General features: G+C 37.1%; 1 protein-coding gene across 1 annotated transcript in view; it reads right to left on the minus strand.

Annotated features, from left to right (window-relative positions):
• Positions 1-9,119: 9,119 nt before the first annotated feature.
• The window catches only part of LOC136864907 (neuralized-like protein 2), a 61,582-nt gene continuing 48,036 nt past the window's right edge, over positions 9,120-22,665 (minus strand). The window contains exon 2 of the mRNA XM_067142316.2: positions 9,120-9,719. Within this exon, the coding sequence (XP_066998417.1) occupies positions 9,604-9,719 (116 nt within the window). The 3' untranslated portion in view covers positions 9,120-9,603. The remainder of the gene's footprint in view (positions 9,720-22,665) is intronic.

The raw sequence follows: 22,665 nt of genomic DNA on the forward strand, positions 1-22,665 counted from the left end.
CTTCCTGCATATGAAGAAAGAAAATGAACATGCATATTCAAAACATCCAATCAATTATAAATAAAAAATCACAAATACAAAACTCCTTCTGTCCCAGAACTGGTGTGAAAATCATGTAATAATACTGTAGAAAAAGGTTCTATATGGCACAATGCTTCAAATATAAGGTGATCCACTCCAAAACTTGCATTTTTTAATTAGTGTAATTGGTGCAATTGGATTGACTGAAAATATCGCATTCATAATATGTCAACAATTCTAGCATAAACCAATGGTTACCTTCTCCTATGTGCAGATGTTATTCCTATATGTAAAAACCAGCCATCTCAAAATTTCATGTTCATTCAGAAAACTACCAATCACTTCTCATGCATAAGCAACATCATTTTTTAAAATACAATCTCTTAAAATTTAAACATTCCACATTAGTAGGGTTTATTAACCATTTTGAATACTTGAAGAATTATCTAAAATGAGTAAAGCAAGTTCTAGAACACACCATCTCTTATAAAATACAGTAGAAACTTAATTATCCGTAACAGTGAAATGGGTGGGGTGGGGAGGGGTGGGGGAGGTGAGGCGAGGAATGGCTGATCGGAAAAGACTGATAATCTATTAGTCTTATCTTACCGTATTTTTATATTCTTTAAAAAATGTCTGCAAGTTTAATCTGAAGTTTAAGACAAGCAATTTCTTTTCTGATGTCCATTCTATTGTCTGGAGTAAAATAGTGCCCGAGAATGAAGTGTCACCATCTTGCTCCATAAAATGGATGACACCCACCAATTTTGAATCTTTCAATAATTCCAACTTTTGTTTCAATGCCCACTTTGTGATTTCTCTGATCAACTTGTTTTGAAGACTTTGTGTCACACAAAACTTTTATACTTGAAGTGAGATGTGAAAGTAAACCTACAATAATTGATGAGATACAAAATTGTGACTGAACTTTTAAAACTTTTGTGGGCGATTAGTGATGGTTTGTTTTGTATGCTGATCTCAACAGCAGTGCAATAAGGTTCCCACAAAGTTGACAAATGGAAATACCACACGTGAATTGCAACTGTAGCGTTGCACAGGCTCTCTTCTTGGACGCTTTATACATTACTTTTATACGAAGTGCTGCGCTTTATTATATTCTTGCAGGCACATATAATTTTACCAGGGGTTATTGATTACAGTATTACCTCACTTTTACGTTCCCGTACTTAACGTTTTCCTAGTGTTTACAATATTTTTTGTTGGTCCCCTCAGATTTCCTGTGCTCTCAATATATTCAAATCCTCAAATTTATGTTTGCGGCATTTTATGCTTCCTGCCTGGGCTGTTCGAGATGGGAAAAATCAAAGTAAAATTGCATTGTAACTAACCTATAATGCTTTGAGTAATCACAGCATGACCAAACCGGACAAAACATGGGCGAAACTAGCAGATTAAAAAGATCAGGAGGAGCTATACAAACCGCACGACAATTCTGACAAGCAGGTTGCCCAACCAGCAAATTTATATTTTAATCAATTATATAGGATTAATTTCTTGTAAATAAAACACAAAGTAAAGCCAATTTTTTGTTTAAATTAAGGTGCACGGATTATTCAATGGCACGTATTATTTGCATGTATACAGTATTTTTGTTATTTGTTACGGTTTTTGTTCTTATACGAATCGAGCGGCCGAAGTCAGTTGCCGTGATCTTCTTCTGGTGTTGTTTATTTATCCTTCTATGTAATTTCTTTATTGTTGGTGTTGGTGTTTGCTTTTATGGCTAATAATGGGTGAAAAAAGAAGAAAGGAAAACTTTCACTATGGAAGAGAATGTTCAAATCTTGGAAAAAGTTGATTCGTTCTGCAGACCACTTATTGCACTGGCACGTGAGTTGGAGCTCTTTGTATCCACATTGAATACAATGGCGAAAAACAGACGAAGTATATCATCAAGTGTTTCAGAATGCAGACAAAAAAACGTAAAAAGGAAATATGAGCCATATTACAAATACGAGGAATTGGAAAATATAGTTTTAAAAGGTTGGTTTGAACCTTTGAGAGCTGCAGGCATTGCAACTGGTGTACTCTTAAAGGAAATATGAGCGTAATGTGGCAAACATTCTTGGCATTGTAAATTTCAGTGCGTCTAATGGCTGGATCGACCAATTTACGAAAAGGCATAACATAACCTATAATACTGTTTTGGGGGAACTGAATGCAATTACTGATGAAACTGTGGAAGAGTGGATAAATGGATAATAGCAGGATCTAACTGACAAATACACACCCAGGAACATTTTTAACCAACATGAAACTGGACTGTTTTTCAGTGTGTTGCCCAGCAGGACTTTGCCACTGAAAGGGGGTTAATGCCATGGAGGGAAACATGCCAAAACGGGGCTTACAGTTATGTTGGGAGCTAATGCTGATGATGGCTCTGAGAAGCTCTACACCTTCGTGAGAGAGAAATCTAGAAAGCTTCATTGTTTCAAGCATGTGCGATCATTAGCAACTACCTATGAGGCCAATTGTAAAACTTGGATGACCTCAGATTTTTTTTTGCAAGTAGTAGATTGCTCTGGATGCAAAAATAGACGTGCAAAATAGGAAGATCATTATCAACCATTGTCCTACACATCCCATGTTCTTTATTTGAGGAACATGCAGTTAGAATTTCTGCCTGGTAACTGCACAAACAAGCTACAGCCTATGAACTTAGGGGCTATACACTCCTTTAAGTCACTTTATAGGAAGAGCCTGGTGCAGAGAATAGATGCTGTAAATGATCCATCATTTCAAGTTTCAATCCTGGATGCGCTTCACTTCTTCACTGTGAAGTCTTGGAAGGCTTTTAGCAGACTATCATCTCGAATTGTTTCTTGAGAGCAGGATTCTTCAAGAATGATCCCAACTCCCCGCTGCTAGAAGAAGAAGGCGGCCTGCTTCCTGATGTATGGAGAATGTTGCAGTCAACTGCACTATTGAAGACTTTCTTTGGATGGACGATGCTTTGATAACTGCAAAGGAAAGAAGTGTGTAGGAGTTGGTTGTGGAATAAAACAGTAACCAGTAACAATGAAGATGAGCATACCAATGCTGAGGCAAGTGCAACAGAGGACATTCTACGTAGAAATCTGTCATCTGTAGAGGGAGGGGTGGGGGTGAAAAATAATTTTTCAACCTTTATGAACTTGAAAACCAATAGAGGACATTAGAAATAAGTGTAAACAGACACTGAACTATTTTTGTAGCCAGCAGTGATTGTGTAGTTTTCCATCTGGAATAAATGAGTGTTAATGTTGTAAATAAGCACAAGAGCAGTAATTAAAATGTTCCATCCGAAGAAAGAAAATTTACTGCATTTTAAGTTATTCTAAGAAAAAAACAACCAGATTAAACAATATACTGTATTACACAATATTTTAACCACCTACCGGTACCCTTCTGATCAGTGGATGAGCAGAATTACAAAGACAGCGTAATCTCAGCAGTTAATTTACACTTGACCTTTATTTGAGGTAAGTAATAGGATTAAGATTTAACTACTCCATAAATTAATAATATGCAGTTTTGAAACATTTCCCTCCCATTCCAAAGTATTTTTAATATAAAATTGTTTCTCATGATTTACACCCCTCCCCCCTCAACCCTCCCCCTGTTTACATCAATATTCTTTGGGTCCCTTGAAAAGTGTAAAAGAGGGGTAGTACTGTATTTTAAAAATGGAAAGACATTAGGATAATCCAAGGAATAGTTAATCGAGGTTCTACTGTATTAATATTTTTGCAGCTCTAACAATAATAATAATAATAATAATAATAATAATAATAATAATAATAATAATAATAATAATTAAAAACAAGACAACACCATACAAAACTTAGCAACATGATAAAACTAGTAAACCACAGAACTTCCAAAAACAGAGGATATATACGTTTATTAATGTATTTCCATTCAATTCACTTGCCTTTATGCATTTTTATTTACAATTACAAGGAAGGTCATAGCTATGGGTCACTGATTTTGTTCAAACTTCAGGAGATTGCTCTACGTCCAAAATAAAGACACGTCCAAGGATTTGTTCCATTGGCCCTCATTTAATGAAAAAATGACCACTTAGTTAAATGGCCTGCATACCCGTTGGCAATTTGGTTGTGAGTGTTTGTAGCACAGCTGGTGTAGGCTGTGTCCCTGATTTATACTTGGACATCTTGTATTCAAGGTACACCAGCACCTCATTTTTACTGTTTCTTTTATTGGTATTTTCCTTTGTCCAAAAATATTTATTTTAGAAAATGTGCAGATTAAACATAAACTGTATCATAAACACATATACTATTGTCCTTGACTGATACTTGTTTTTTTTTTTTTTTTAAGTAGATCTACCTCCCAAAGTATGAACAAATTCGGTGACCCCATACCTGTCTTTTCCTTTTGTTAAAAAAAAAAAAAAAAAATCAGAAATTTTTTGAATGCTTCCATACCTGGCATTAACATATGTCCATTAAAAGATGACTATTTGAAGATTAATATAAATCAGTAGTCATAACTAAAGTATTTAATCAAATATCCACTCCGGAATTTACGTTGCACATTTTAATACATAAATTTCTGAAAATAAGTCACTGAAGTAATATAATATGATTAAACTATATCAGTACAGCTACCCTTCTCATAACACATGTAGAGTTCCAATGGTGAAGCACCGTTGAAAAGTCATACATATATCACAAAAAAAAAAAAAAAAAAAAAAAAAAAAAAATAAATAAATAAATAAATAAATAAATAAATAAATAAATACATATGTGATTTACTGCTGTGCAATCATAATATGTTGGTCTATGTTCCATTACTGGCCCTGGCATGAATATAGGATTAGACTGAGGGAAACAAATAGAGTGCACCTGGTTTCAGATAATACAACTGGGAAGAGAAGAGGGCTAAAATTCCACTCTTGGCCATCTTACAAGTGGTTTTCCATTGTTTTCCACCAATATTTAGTTCACTATGGAGACAGAAAACAAAGGAAAATTCCCTTTCCTCAATGTTCTGATAATGAAGATGGCCGATTTAAACTTGGGACACACAGTGTACCGCAAGCCAACCCACACATACCGCTATCTTCAGAAAATGTCCAACCACCACCCACAACAAAAATACAAAGTGATTAAGATATTAGCCAACTGTGCACGGAGAATTTGTCAAACTCAGCACTTAAATGAGGAGCTCAGCCACCTCAATATAGCCCTGCTTGCTAACGGGTCCAACCACTACCTACGACAAAATTACAAAGTGAATAAGATACTAGCGGACCGTGCGAGGAGAATTTGTCAACGTCAGCACTTAAACGAGGAGCTCAGCCACCTCAATATGATCCTACTCGCTAACAGGTACAGCCACAAAGATATCCAGCGAGCACTCCATCCCAGACGTCCCACAATCAGGGAGGAAGAAGAGGAGCGGCTGGCAGCTAAAGCCTTTCTGCCATATATTGAAAAGATAACTGACAGAATAGGGAGGCTACTGGAGTCCCATGAGGTAAAAACCATCTACAGGCCAACAAAGAAAATCCAGGAACTACTAAGGTCTGCTAAAGACAAGCGCCATCCTCTCTCCACAGCAGGTGTCTACAAGATCCCATGCAGCTGCGGCCAGGTATACATAGAAACTATCAAACCCAGCATCGCCACGACTGAAGGAACATAACAGACATAGCCGGCTGGGACAAGCAGAAAGGTAATCAATTGTTGAACACTCGCTGCTAGCAAGCCATGACCTACAATACAGCAACACCAAAGTACTGTCAACTACTGTATCGTATCACGTCCTGCTACAAAGGGAAGCCACTGAAATCCTGAAGCACACAAACAGCTTGAACCGTAAGGAGGAATTTGAACAAGTACACAAAGCCTGGTTTCCAGTCCTGCAAACCTTAAATCCTGGAGGACACAATAACCGCAGCAGACTAGAAAAAGCAACGGGTGATCAGTTGCCTGTCTCCGTCAAGGCAGGTCGGCGTACATTAGGCTCTTTAATGCTTCTATCATTAGCCGAAGAACAGCCAATCAGCAACCGCACCTCCAGCATGGCGGACCAATAGGCGAGCAGCGTGCCGTAGACTGCACTATATAATGAGGTGGAATTGCAACACCGATCCATTCCACTGTGAACTTCGCTGCTATCGAAGTCAGTCGGAACCCTTGATAATGCCAAAGGCAGTCTTTGGTGAAACGTTGGGACCATCACATGTTCCTGAACCATGGCCTACAAGCCCAGAAAACACTGGCATGATCTGTAACGCCGGCCGCAAAAACCTCAACTGCTATATGCAGTAACGCTTGTTTGTTTAGATAGGTGAGGTAGCTTACTACTTTGAAAAAATATTGGTGGTAAACCAGCTTGGTCACAAGTGCATATTTCTTGTACAATTGTGTAGGAATATAGGATAAATTCCATTGGATACAGGAGCTTTACCAGCCTTTGCATCATTGAGAAGTTTACCAATATGAACAATGTTAAAAAAGTTAGAATACTCTGAATTTGAGACACTCCAGGTCTTAAGTGGCATTTTCTTGATATATTTAGCATATCCCCCCCTCTTTAGGAGCTCTGGACATCGAGACAATGTATGCAGCTACCTTTTCTTGAGTTAGCCTATACTGAAATTTACATAACCTGGCATGCTGTCTCTTCTATGTTCGTGTAACCAAGATCAAGCTATTCTACTTAAGTGTCTGAAATCCATGGCTTCAAAAGTTCTTGTCCACTTTTGTCGCCGAGCATCACAAGATTGTGCAGCTATACCTTGGTCCCCACTGTTAAGGAACTCATGGTACAAATTATCACCAGCCTCAGACCAACAAGGAATGCAGTCTCAATGGTATCCTCATGGGATGTGTTTTTTTCCACAATAATCATTCCACCAACAAATCTATGGTAGTTGTCACTTACAGGAAGGATGAAATGAACATATTTCCCCAGACCATTCAAAAAACTGTTCCAATCAACTTTGGCTGTTGAAATTGCCAACATACAAAACAGGATGAGTATGTGGCTGAAGAATGTGATGAGGCCAAGGTTTGTAGATGTTCATGAATCACATTTCAGATCATAAAGCCAGAAATCACTGAATCTATCAGAATCCCAGGCAGGTTACCCTAAATTACTTTGGAAACTTAATCATACAGCATTACCACTGCTGTCCCTAAATGGCATTCCCAATCTGTATAATAATTATGGCAGGAAATCTTATATTATATGGAATGCTGCACTGTCTTAGTAAATATAAATTCACTTTCTCTGATAAACTAAAGAAAATACTATTTGAAACCTGAACTGCACTGCCTCATTTTAATTACTCGATACAGTTTATAATAATCCGTGAGTAGAGTAGCAGAGAAAATTACAAAGTGTTCAGAATGCTTGTTTGAAATTTAGTTGTGGTCTTCATTACTCTGACCACTGTCACATCATCATACCAGCACTCAGAAAACTCCACTTGCAAGAATTATGTCAACTAAACATTGAATTTCTAATACAGAAAACAGTTGCATCACATCATCATTAGGAAAAAAATAGAAAGAAATAAAGAAAGAGAAAAGAAAATCTTGATTTCAGATAAAAAACCAAACTCCACGGCACGGCTCTGGCCTGCCCAGCGATCGCTGCTCAGAACGAAGGCCTGCAGATTATGAAGGGCCGTATAGTAAGCACGACGCATCCCATCGGCCGTTATTCTGGGCTTGCGAGACCGGGGCCGCCATCTCACTGTCAGATAGCTCCTCAATTCGAATCACGTAGGCTGAGTGGACCTCGAACCAGCCCTCAGTTAGAGAGAAAAATCCCTGACCTGGCCGGGAATCGAACCCGGGGCCTTCGGGCGAGAAGCAGGCACGCTACCCCTACACCACGGGGCCGGCTTCTTGATTTCAGATAACAGTTGGTTTAAGAAATGAAGCTATCTCTAAAATTGAGTGATTTACAAATTATTAGAGAGCATATACTAGAGTGAAAGGAATAAGGAAAAAGCATGAATCTACGAGAAAACTTGTCCTATCTCTACTTTCCCCATCACAAATTTCAACTCCGGTGCAATATGTTGAGTGAAGGGTAGCTGTCTGAGTTGAGAGGGATTTTCCCAACAAATATTAAGTGCATTCTAGGAAAAGAAGTATGGTAGCATTCAAAATATTTCATAAAATATTTAAGTTCAATATTTCTTACAATAATAAAGGAATTAAAAAGAACTAGGCCTTCAAATCATACCATCAACCATTGGGAGTTACTAATCTATATAAGAATGTTTAAAGCTGAGAAAATTTTTTAAATACAGAACATGTGTCTTTTTTTACACATTATCCTATTTCCCAACATTAATGGTAGGCCTACAGATATAACATTTCACTCAAACATCCAGTCATGTTTGTGACTTGAAACAAAGTACTTTATGGACACAAAACAGAGAATAAATTAAAAGTAATCCTACCACTTAAACATTACACCTTTCAGGATGTTGGTACTTATGCAGTTCTAAATCATCATCAAAACAAGACTAATAACAATAATTTGACCTCAGATGTATAGAATCGCTGTTTTATTCACATAAATTTTAATATAGTAGATGCTTTGAATGAAGTCAAGTTCTTTTGGGGATGAGCTGTAAGTGAAAGAGACAAATGTCTAATGATGTTCATTTCAAGTATACATCATACTACAGAATCATCTGTTTGGCACTAAAAAAAATACCTCAACCTTCATTCATGACAGAAGCAAATTCAGACATCTTCCATGAAAATGTACATTCTTTACCCCGATTGCTGGGCAATGTAATGTGGAAAGGGCCATTTATTATTCCAGAAACCTAATAATTTCTAATAAGGGCCACTTTTATCAACTCCATATGTAACTAACTGATGTTCGTTAAGTCACAAACAGCTGGATTGTCCCTGAAGATGAGAGCTACAAGAGAGAAAAGTTGACAGACAAAATGGTAATGCTAAAAACTTTGTATTAATATATACACAAATACAACAATATTTTTTTTAATCTTTACTATTTTGAGCACCATTAAACAGAGTCACCAGTTCAGTAGCCAAAAGCATCATCAACTGGTGACATTCAGTTAACTACAGGTAAAATCCATCCACACACATGCCATTCAATCTCATTCAGCCCTTGTCTCTCTGATACAGTGAGATCAACTGGAGGGTTTCCCAAAAGTTTTCTGGAGGCTAAATAATCCTCAGTCCAGACCCTAATGCTACAGCAGGGTTGAGAATCAAACCTGGCACTACCTGGATAGCTATATGACATACTAATCAATAATAACCAGAAGATTAGGTGCCAGTCACAGAAATTATAGCAGTATCTTTATAGTGTCATTTGGTATAATAATCAAAATTTTGCAGTAACATTTAAGCCAGACTGTAAATGACACAAAACTGTAAGATATTGTGAGTATACCACTGTCATTTCTAACCTGTTTCCATTTTTTTTTTTTACAGTCATTATCATCAGGTATCCACTTGTTGACACATTATTTTACACTTCAATATAGTATCTTACACATTTTTTATATGAATGAAATGAGAAAAGTAGTTTACTTTACTCTTATGTTCATGATTGGTATAAAAGATATTCTTTTAGAGTCTTGGGAAGCGGCAGGGATGATACACCTGTTTTAGTAATATGTTGCAAAATAGCATCCCTGCAAGCACTCTGCAATGAAGCAACTGGAAAAAAATAAAGAAGACAAATATCAGAACATCATCTCCAAAAGTTAACTTGTAAATTAAATCTCATTGGATAATTCACAGAAACATTACCATTCCATAATTCTCCTTATCACATAATGCTTTGAGGTCTCATATGATGGAGAATCATAATTACGTATGTATGTATGTATGTATGTATGTATGTATGTATGTATGTTACTCCTTAGCCCTCATTTCTTGACACAGGGTTGGGGATGAGTTGAATGACTTATATGACATGTTTTTACAACCAGATGCCCTTCCTGATGCCAACCTCAATTGAGAAGCTAATGAAGATGAAATGAATGATGGTGAATTAAATTGAGTAAGGAGGTGAAAGGAATCGGTAGCGGCCTGTGAATAGGAACAGTCCCGGCATTTGCCGGAAAGTGAAAATGGGAAGCCACAGGAAACCATTCTCAGGAGAGCCAACAGTGGGGCTTGAACCCACTCATCTCCTGAATGCAGACTCCAAAGCTATACCGCCTTAACACGTATTGGCCACTCCTCTTGGTTGATGGAGAATCATATTCATAAAAATAATTTTCTTCTATGCCTTCTCACTTAATGTAATCTGCATAGCATTTTTTTTCATGTAAAAGTGAATGTCATTTTCTTTTCAGTTTCAACTCAGTTAATATAACCTTTAAGTTTTCCAGTCTGTCAAAACTAATGCAAGATTAATAAATACTAGAAAAAACCTGAACACTATTTTAAAATAATAATAGAATATATCTGTTGTTTTTTTCAGGTATACAGAGTGGCCCACTTAAACCTTTCACCGCAGATATATCTGGAACAACAAGATATATTGAAAAATGACTTTCACAGGCATGAAGGCAGGGAAGGGGCTAATTAAAGTAAATACTATGAGCCAGTCAAAAACGTAGGAAAATAGTATTTTCAACATCAACATACGTTTTTTTAAATTGACACTGTATTATTTTGTGCGCAATCGTTAACATGAAAAATCACATAAGTAATGTGTTTGTTTCATCGCAATAGGTCAATTACATCCCGAGATATTGCAACGTGAAGTTGACGCTTGAGATAAACGAAACGCGCAGCAGTTGCACATCCCGAGATTCAAGCACGAAACTCACGGTCCTCTTACTCACGATATGATTGCCGTACTATGATGCGACAGGCACTGTAGTTAATGCTATTTGCACTGTTATCAAGAGGGATGAAAATAATAGAAGGGTTTCCTGCCACAGCAAAAGGATATGTAAAAAACGGTTCCTCTCTTGCGTGTTTTATTTACCTACACAGTACATTGCAGTACTCTGTACTGTACTACTTCAGAATGTACATAATTCATACAGCAAAGTTACTGTAACAAAATTCTCTTATTTTCATCCCTCTTGATAACAGTGCAAATAGCATTAAGTACAGTGCCTGTCGCATCGTAGTACGGCCATCATATCGCGAGTAAGAGGACCGTGAGATTCGTGCTGGAATCTCGGGATGTGCAACTGCGGCGCGTTTCGTTTATCTCAAGCGTCAACTTCACGTTGCAATATCTCGGGATGTAATTGACCTATTGCGATGAAACAAACGCCATTACTTATGTGATTTTTCATGTTAACGATTGCTTACGAAATAATACAGGGTGTCTATTTAAAAAAACGTAAGTTGATGTTGAAAATACTATTTTCCTACGTTTTTGACTGGCTCATAGTATTTACTTTAATTAGCCCCTTCCCTGCCTTCATGCCTGTGAAAGTCATTTTTCAATATCTCTTGTTGTTCCAGATATATCTGCGGTGAAACGTTTAAGTGGGCCACCCTGTATTATATTATTAATGAAATGGTTTATTATTTAGGTGTTTTCTAATATTTATTAATTTTTTTTCAAGTGACTGGGAGACTTATGGCTGGTTTCTGGAATGACAGTTATCTGTAGATGCGTAGTTATCAGTGACTTAACATGGTGATATGTTTAAAACGAGTTTCTGAAACAACAGTTATCGAGTTCTTCACAGTTATCTGCGCAACAACTGGTAACTGCAGCTAGTGTGCTGGAGTCGACATTATTTTGGTCCGTACGTTTACTTCCACATTATCACTGGCTTTTAGTCACTGATTCCACTTAAATGGTGTCATCTGTCCCTGTCATCTGTTCAGGTTACAGTCTTCTCGGAGTATGACGCCTCTAATGTAGATGTATCTTGCAATACAGGAAATGAATCGTCAAATCAAATAGAACTCGAATCAAATGGATTTTCATCAGGCTCAAATTGATCTTTCTATGTACAGTAGAATTAATGTTAAGATCTCTTTCGTCAAGCTTTGATTCATGTGTCCCACCAACAGTTAGTCAACACCCAGTCTGAAATTATGGAATATTTCCATTTGTATTAAATAATAAATATCTTAGGTACCGGTATGCATTTAATATAAGCCTGCTGAATAATAAATATCGATTTTTCATTGCTTTTTTAATGTTATTATATTCTTTAACCAGTGACGTAAGGTCTCATAGACTCCCAGTAAACATAAAACATCTGGACTTAATTAAAAATCTTGCAGGGAGCTGTAGGTTATGTTATCTTCTTATCTGTGTCAACACACTTCACACCCTATGTCAGGGTTAGCTTGCTAGGGTCGATTGAAATTCTCAAGTGGACTTCACGTCAGCAGTTACGAGAGTATTTTTGTCAATGCATGTTGCGTGCTCAGTGTAAGTAAAACATCTCAAATTACTAGTCCGTTGCAGTTATTATGAACTACAAATTCTCAGTTCGAGGAGTACATTAGGGAACTACAGAACTGATGAAAAATTGAGTGATATGGCTATTTTATTTTGGCTGTTGGAGATCGCAGATTGTAATGCTTTCGTGTTGTCCAAGTTGTGCCATGAAAGTCCGAAAAAAAATGGAATTCTTGAAGGGTTTGGCAACTGATCAGGTGAAATTACATGTCAAAGAAGAATGATAAATGAGCGAGTTCCCAGAGAGATATGAACAGGAATAAGGAACATTTTGTACGTAAGACTCGGTGTCGAGATACAGAAGAAAAACTGAAGAAACGGCAATCTTACCGTACATATCCAGCATCCTTGAAGAGAAAAACGGCATATGCGTGTTTTAAGTAGGAGTTTTCGGTTTGTTTGCAATCTACAAAAAAAAATCTGCAACAGTTGCTGCGGGAACAAATTGATATCGCACCTTCAGTGTCGGAATAATAGGTTCCAAAGTGTGCTGCACGTTTCGATTTATGATTTTTTTCGTTTACGTTTGTTGTGTTCTGGATCAGTGAAAAGTGATCTGTTTGGAAATTGCTGTGTATTTTTATAATTTTACTGACGACAACGATCAAGGTGAAATTTAGACGATGACTGCGTACTGTGAATAAGAAAGAACGGGAAATATATATAATGTTTGCATTATTTGATCGTACATACTGTATATTCATATTATGAGAGATTATTACATGCTAATCAGATTGATTGAGATGACTGTGTATATATTTGCTAACCATTTTTCATTGTAGAAAACTTCTGCTAGTAAAAGTAACTGGATATTACCAAAATAACCCTAAAATCATTTGCGTAGACACATCTATTGGAGGACGACAGATACTAAACATGACGATAACTACACTGTTTATTACCAGGGCTTATAAATCTGGATTTAAGTTTCCGGAAACTCATTAAAGTTCACAGCGCAGTTAAAGTTACAAGCGCATTTAGGTAACTCACAGGTAACTGTGGTGTACCAGAAACTGGCCATTAGAGGTTATATATCTGCATAACAGGTGACCATTCTCCAACAAAGCAATCTATATCTAGTCCTACAAATTTGCAGTACTTAAATACTCCTAATTTTCTCTTGCAGTTGCAATATTCATCACAAGCAAGGGAACAGAAAGAATTATAACAGTTTCAAGGTATCTGATTAGTATACCAGGCATTCCAAAGAGAATGAGTCATCACTGGTGGAGGATAAGATAGGTGTTAATGAGATCACACAGGGTTGTCAGGATCAGATCATCAGTCAACGACTTGGTCTTAAATCCTTGTAAAGAGATTTACGTGATCCACACCCATACACTGCAACAGACTGTCATCCCATATATGTGTTTTCGGAATGATGTTGTGGTACTACTATCGCAAAAACGTAATGGACATGAATCTTTAGTACATTAATCTGCCATCTCCTGTGAAACCTTGGAACTAAGCTCCTTCCATCAAAAGAGTAAAGTAGGCATAAACATTTCATATCACTCTGCGAGGTCCATGTGCTCTCGACGTAAATATGAAAAGTGTGAAAATTTACAGACATAGCCGCTTTGCCCGAACATATTTGGGATAACAAAAATACACTATCACTGCAATAAAGTATATCCGCCAAGAAAATGAACAAGTAGGCCTACCTATGTGACATATTTCATTAATCCGAACTTGCAAGAAGCTCAATTCACTGTAGATTGGAAGACTTGCTGTCACTTGTATCACTAGAATCCTCCCCTAAATTAACTGCAAATTTGTCACACTCCATGACCAAAACACTTATCACACATGGTCTCTTTTTACCAGCTGTGGTAACATGACTGATGGTGGATAATTCTTTTTGTGCACTGTTAACACTTGAAACAGACTCATCGATGAACTCAGATTTTAATTTTGCAATGTCATCAATTATACGGTCATGATACGTTTTCACAAATTTATTAAACATATTTAACCCATTGGAGCCTAAATAACTGTTCCAGCTGCAGGGACAGAAAACTATTTATTTTTGAGAATTATGCTATAATTTGGTTTATTGCAAACTATTAAAGACTTAAATTTGTAGAAAGCTGCTTTCATCACAGATCAATGCATAAATGTTCAGTTAACTGTTTTTCATTCTTCAGTAGTGAATCACCGTGTGATATTTTTTGAAATAGTTCTCGAGATGAGATGGCACAGCACATTTTTTACATAGCCACCTGACTTTGCAGGGCCTGGAAGAATGCTTTGTTCTTTCCACTGGAGGGATAGGAAATGGAAAATCGCCCCATACTTGTCCCTGAATGAAAAATCGTCGTCTATATCACTTTCCAGCCCCTTCACGATGTCTTCGTCACATCCAGCCATGTTTGATTTACTACAAGCGCAGGCAGATCGCATTTTATCTTTTTATGCAGTATTACAGTTGGGTGCATTTTATTTAGAAGATTCCCTGAACATCAAGGAGTAATCTGTATGCACCGCAAGACCCATCTCTTGCCAATAACTTGAACTTCTAGCATTTATAAGTTAGTATGGAACCGCTCTGTTTGTCAGTTTTTTGTCCAAAATGGCAGCACACAGAATGGTTCCATAAGATGGCACCAATGAGCTAACACAATAGTCTTCTTCCACATTTCTGAGGTTTCCCTCTCTTACATTTACATCTGCTGGAACCACTCTGTGCATAGCCATTGCAGCGAACCCACTCAAAGTCATGTGTGCACAACCTTCTCACAGCTAACAGATAAGCAGGGAATTTCCGCAAGCAGATATCGGATGTTTAAGATACTGATGAGAAGCTTAGAACAATATTATTATTTTCAGTCAGCAAAATGTTTTCTAAAGCAATACTTATCCTTCGAACTTCAAAATGTGATCCCTAGTCCTTTTTAAAATTATTTTTAGCAAAGTACATTTGTACAATATACATATATTTGATCATTCAGATAAACAGGACACACTTTCATCCTAACAATGAAACCAAAGAAGTATTTCAAAGCAATATTGAATGAAAACATTGTCAGTGATATTGGAAGAGTAACAAATGTACGTGCAGCACATACTATTGCTAGTCAACCTATAACTCCCATTCCCCTCTTGGTAAATGGACTGATACAAATGTTGATGAAATGTATTGTTTTACTGCACTGATAATGCTCATGGTTAGAGACAATAAAATTTCTTGAAGGAGTAATGGTCTAACAATCCTTTTATTCGTAATGAAATGTTTTTGCAGGCAATGTTTTGTGACAAGTATTTCCTGTTGTTGAAGCTGAATCACTCTGAGAACAATGCCAATCAAGATGTTAACTTATGTTGAGGCCTTTGAGCAACTAAAGGGAATTTTATCACACACTTAGCTACCCACCGATTGACAACAACGTTCCCTTTTGACTAGTACGCTCACCTCAACACGTTCAACAATAAAAGCTACACCTATCACAAACTCTTCCCACAAATACTACTTCAAAGAAGATGGCCTAATGACGTCTACACAAACTTCAGTATAGCCTACGGCACCAGCATTCCAACTAATATTATCATCATAAAAAGAACCAGGCCATATGAAAATTCTTCAAAATTTATAAATGGAATGATATAGATATTGATTCCTATAGGGAATCAGAAATATTTGTCTTGAATGAGTAAATTTATAATACCAATATAAATGGTCCGTTATTGGACATTATAAATTTTCCAGCTAACTCATTCCTGGTTGCCAGCGTTTCACTCCTGTGTGCTAGGTTGGGCTTGTCAGTTGGTACCTAGCACACCTACCAAGACGCATGGCTAGTGCATACCGTGGAGGGCACTGCGTAGACTACTTGAAGCCACCGGCAGTGCCAATGCACTATGAGGGACTTTGTCTCACTACCAAAAATTGATGCCTGCTTGGCCATCACATGATATATGCTCAACTTTCCTCAAGTTTTTAACAACACGCCCTTTGACAATTAAATGGAATGTGCTTTCTGATTTTTATCTTTACTGTAATATCTATTAATATCAGTGTTGTAATGTCCGACTCGTTGGCTGAAACGTCAGCGTACTGGCCTTCGGTTCAGAGGGTCCCGGGTTCGATTCCCGGTCGGGTCGGGGATTTTAACCTTGATTGGTTAATGCAAATGGCATGGCGGCTGGCTGTATGTGTTGTCTTCATCATCATTTCATCCTCATCACAACGCGCAGGTCGCCTACGGGTGTCAAATAGAAAGACCTGCACCTGGCGAGCCGAACCTGTCCTGGGATATCCAGGCACTAAAAGCCATACGACATTTCATTTTAGTGTTGTAATCTTCAAATGATTGTCATATTTTTGGACTCAAATATTAACACAATATTGTTACATAATAGTATACCACATTTTATTATTTATTTTGTATTAGGTGTTTAGCGATATCCAATCCATTTTGAAAGTTATAGTTTTTAACAATATTCATAAGTCATTCCCAATCAGGTAGCTGATCTATTTGTAAGGTAAAAAATGGCTGATGATGCCTACTATTGATAGGCGAAACATGTACCATCCAATGTATTAATTTGATGTTAATATTTTAATAAGGATGAAGTCCTAACTTTTAAGATTGTATTGTATTGAGTAGGTGAGAGAAAAATATAAACAATCTAGTGTTATTTAATACAAATACTTTCAATACGGCCCCAAGAATGAATTTTATCACATGTAATACCCCGGCTTGACGAAAATAATAATACTTCTGGGCTACAAAATACAATAATTCATGCTTTAAACAGGATACTTCAATTAAATCATATCTACTTACATCATAGGCCAATGATTTGTAAATGAACATAACAATCAGGAAGAAATCCATGTCAAACAGCAGCAGGAGTGGTGAATATAAGTGTGGAGCATACATAACAGGACTTCCTTGATAAATTAAGCAAATATGTGATAACTGAAAAAGGCTTTACACAATAAAACTTGTTTAACCTAACACAGGCAAGAAATAATATAATACACACTGCATACCACACACTAGTTCGACTTTAAAATCATAGTTGTGGCCTTTTTTAGCTTCCTGCAAAATGTTTGAGAAAATGTTTTGTCATAACAGGGACCAGAACTCCTGGTCTTCAAAACAGAAATAGACTCCAGAGAGTCATTGGACATGGATGATCAGAACTTTGTTCTATTTTTCTTCACAAGGCTGAAAACAAGTTCACATTCTGCATTGCTACAGGGTATGGTGAGAACAGAGAGCATTACTCTAGAAATTCGGTTATACTTGAGAAGTCCATCAGCTCCACGAATTCTTGATATTTGTGCCCAACTGGAATCACTTGCAGCATCTTGATTTACAACCAATGTTTCATCTACCTGAAGAACTGTAAACTGTCTCTGAAGCTCATTCACCACCTCATCTGTAGTTTCATTCTCTTCCTTGCATAACATGATAGAAAACATTTCAAAAAAAAAAAAAAAAAAAAAAAAAAAAAAAAAAAAAAACTGTGCATTTTCAATTTTGTCTAACCTAGTAACTTGAGCATGCTTTAACACAACATCCTTGAGTGGAAACTTGTTCATGATGTAGTCACAGACAGTACAAAAGCAGCTTCTCACTGATGAAAAGAAAAGGGATTTATCTGTATCCTGGAGATCATTCAGTATGTTTGAAGTCTGAATGCCAATAACTCTCATCATCACTTCTTTCATTTTGAATCAAGTACTGTTTCTTGTTGGAGATATTCATGATAATCTACAGTAGGAATATAGTGTATGAAAATGTCCGAGAACAAATGTCTTGATATCCGCTGAAACATTGGAAGGAACCTGGATCACTGAACGTTGCATAAAATAACATAAACACTCAAGGCAGTCAAACACTTCATTAAAACATGTCAAAGCACACAATGTCTTAAACCATTAAATGAACACGACGCCAACCTCGTGAACGAAGAATATGCACATGGTAGAAAACATACACACACATGGAACAAATGTAATTCTTCTTATTCTTATTGATCTTTATAATTTAATGGGCTTCGCTAATAGCGGTATATCCTGTCCCTGGAATGAATGTAATTAGACCAACGAATACAGGAAACTGCGAAGCACGAAGTTATAACACAAAAATTCGAACACTTCATTAAAATATGTCATAACCTTAAACGGCCACAAGAATCAACGAACGCCAACTTTGTGAACAACGAATCCTCACGTGGTCAAAGAATATAGGTTAAATCACAACAAGCGAACGGAGCGGAACAAAGAATTTGCGGAGCAGAGCCTGTCAACACCTAAGATTCATCCTGCTTTATAAATTTCATGTGAATTCTATCATGCATGTGATAATAAATAAGTATTGATTAGGTGGAACTTTTCTTTCTTTTATGACCTAAGATTCACACGGAAAAACTGTTATCCTGGCTTTAAATTCAATTCCAATAATGACACAAACATCAGATGGTTAAAAATACTGATCGCGGACTTGCCTTCAACCCAGGCAAACGATTGTACAGAAGTGCGGTGTTTATCAAATGTTAATGTTTCAAATTTTTGTCCGCGAAGTTGTAAAATAACACCGTCCATCCGTAAAATGCTGTAATTTCTGTAAATTTTATGGATAAACCGTAAAAGTTGGCAGGTATGAACTGCGTACTGAACTCTGTGTACAAAGCTGTTATTTCCACGCTGCTGTATGGCTGTGAAACTTGGACACTATTGCTGTGATATCAAAAAACTTGAGCGCTTCCACCAACAGAAAATGAGATACATCTTGAATTAAAAGGTTAAAAGAATTTCATAATGGTCTGTATTGAAGTGGAATTACAGAAAAATAGGTATATTTTTAGTTCCACCTTTTTCAATACAAAATAGTTTTTATGTGAGTTACATCACAAGTCGTTCATATATAGATGGTACTAGTTTCAATAACAAGTCTGTGTCATCATCAGCCAATGATACAAAAGGTACAAATTTCAAATTCCTTAAAGCAATCTAAAAACACATAACAAGAAATATAAAGTAGCTAATGTTAAGTTAAAATAAATGAGATGAAAGTTCAGCACAAAATCTTGAATTATAGGTGAGGTGCATTAGACTGTTGTGTTAAAAGTCTTTTTTAATCTTGATGTATAGGACAATGACGTTAAATCTTATGCACACGTATTTGATACATTAGCTTGAGGAAACTCGGTCTTTAAACGTATTAAGGCTTGTCGTAATCTGTAAGTTGTGTCTTGTTATGAGATAAAATAAAACATCTATGTGATGAATAAAATTCTGTTCTTATGACAAAAGTGGTGTTCGACAGTGACATAAAAGACTTTAGTCAGGTGGTTCTTGAGGTGTTCATGTGAAGGTCATAATTATTATTGAGCCATAGTTGGATTCCCAGTTCGATGTGGGACCAGAATGACCTAATAAAGTGAAAGCCAAATTAGCTATAAAAAAGATTAAAAGGCAAGTGAGGAAAAACGAAGCTCAGATTTAAAGACCTATCACTTTTTAAAATGTTAATGAAGAAATTGAAAAGAGTGTTAGGTTTCTCCAAAATTTTGTTTAGATTAAAATTAGGGTTAAGGTAATGGACAAGATGTATAAAGCAATTTTCGATTATGTTAAGTAGAGGACCTTTATTAGGCCTAACTATTTCGAGGATTTCTATGTCCTGTTCTATATTGGTAAAATTGTGATTGAAATCAAATATATGTTGACCCACCGCCGAGAATCTTCCACTCTTTGCATAGTAGCCACCCACGACGGATACACCCACTGCCTCACCCCTCTGCCCCACCGTAATACTAGTCCCCTCCTTCTCCCTTCCCCTAACCCCTCTTTCCTCCCCTCCCCATAATCCCACTGCTATTTGTCGTCCAGCTCCTCTCTGCCCACCAAGTACCGCAACACACTGTGCAAGGTGAGTTTAATATCTTTCGTATTTCCTTACTTGCCTTTTAATCTTTATTATACCTAATTTGGCTTTCACTTTCTTATTAGGTCATTCTAGTCCCACATCAAACTGTGAATCCAATAATTATGACCTTCACATGAACACCTCAAGAACCACCTGACTAAAGTCTTATGCCACTGTCGAACACCACTGTTGTCATAAGAACAGAATTTTATTCATCAGATAGATGTTTTATTTTATCTCGTAACAAGAAAGAAGCCTTAATACTGTACGTTTAAAGGCAGTTTCCTCAAGCTAATGTATCAAATACCTGTGCATAAGACTTAACGTCATTGTCCTATAAATCAAGATTTAAAAAAAGACTTAACACAACAGTCTAATGCACCTCACCCATAATTCAAGATTTTGTGCTGAACTTTCATCTATTACCATCTACATGTGAACAACTTGCGATGTAATTCACATAAAAACTATTTTGCATTGAAAAAGGTGGAACCAAAAATATACCTATTTTACTATACATCTTGAATATTAAGTGGGGGGGGACTATGTGACCTTCACAGCAGTTCTCGACAAAGCGCAGCTAAATAGCATTGAGGCAACAATCATCGCTCATCAACCGAGATGGTTAGGTCATGTTCACCGCATGGGTGATACCAGGCTTCCCTGCCAAACTCTTTATGGTGAACTTTGCTCCGGCAGTAGACCTCATCGAGCACCCTCTTAAGCGTTTTAAGGACCAGCAGAAACACATCATGAAGACAACTGGTATAATTATAGCAGACATGGAAAGAACGTGCTGTGGACCGTTCACTGTGGCAGAACACAACATCCATCGCTGTCAACTTGTTTGAAAGAGAACGCCACAGACATCAAGAGGCCAAGCAACAAGCAAGAAAACCCCGTCAATTACAACCCCGCCTTCCTGCATCCATCCAGTGTGATTTTTATGGACGTATGTTTTATGCCAGGATTGGTCCGCTTAGTCATCGCAAACACATCCATCAACTGAGTTGAACTGCTCAATGTATGCAGGAAGAAGTTATATATACTTGGATCGAGTTACAGCCGACGACTGAAAGGTGGATAACCTCATACCTATTCTCCAAGTCATTTCTTCACTTTCTAACCCAGTCTACATGAAGCGTATCATGGTTGCTTAACACTGTACATAAAGGGTAATGTCCAACAAACTTGAATGTAGTATAACAAAAAAATCAATATTTCCAAGACTAGTCACATGATAATCAAATTCCTGGAAAAGAACATGAAATTGCAACAAGTGGACCACATGAAATACAGTACTTATGATGTACGATGATCACTCCAAAACTAATGCAGTACATGTGTTTATGTGAGAGCAAATTAACGTCTACCAAGGGTAATTTAGTGAGTTCATAACTGTGATCAACAATATTTTGTAAGAAGAGAGCAAGTTTGCAGACAAAATTGTCCTTATGCTACTCTGTTTTCAGGATGACTGCTGTTTGGGAGTGAAAAATGGCTGCACTCAGAATATCTCCCATAAAAGCTGAAGGCAACTGGCCAAAATTATTGTGGGTACAAACTGGTGGGAACAATGACAAGAAGGTACTGTACTTAGAGTAAAGGGATGAAGTCTAATATAGGAATGAATGTGCTGATCAAAGTAGTGAATATGAATATAGATTAAGCAATATGAGACGAATGGTGGAGGTAGATAAAGCTAAATTCTGTATTTAATAATGACAAAGTAAGGTGCAATGATTATTCTGGCAGCTTCACTATGGCTCCTCCTCACTGCCAGAAGCATTTCCCGATGTCTAGCAAGGCAATTCTTCAACCTCGATAGCCTTTACACTGTCTGCCATTAATGCCTCAGCTACTCATCCTTCGCTTGCAGCAGTCAACTGACAGCAGCAACGTGGAAGGCTACACGTCCTGGCAACATATTGCTATTAGTGATGAACCACACTTTTCTTTGGGAATGGATGACAAACATGCCAGGATCGCTAGCGAGTACTACAATTCCAGGCTCAATTCACAGCTGCACACACCCCCTACTACTAACTACTGCATACAATTGACATTCATCACCGGTAGTGATATGAGGAATACCGACTACCCAGCAGTATGTGGAAAAAATAACTGAAGACCCATGTGCTATCTTTTCTGGCTTAGTGCTTAAGAGCTCTTTTCCAGTAAGATAATCCTTGCTTGTACACAGTTTGAGTTTATAAGGAAATATATATGTCCAGTTTCAACACCTCCTTGACCCACTCAGTCAGCTGATTTGTCAGTCATCAAACATTTGTGGGACCAGATGGCATGCCATCTTCCTTCATGTCGAACT

The sequence above is a fragment of the Anabrus simplex genome, chromosome 2 (assembly GCF_040414725.1).
Source record: "Anabrus simplex isolate iqAnaSimp1 chromosome 2, ASM4041472v1, whole genome shotgun sequence".
Lineage (NCBI taxonomy): Eukaryota > Metazoa > Arthropoda > Insecta > Orthoptera > Tettigoniidae > Anabrus > Anabrus simplex.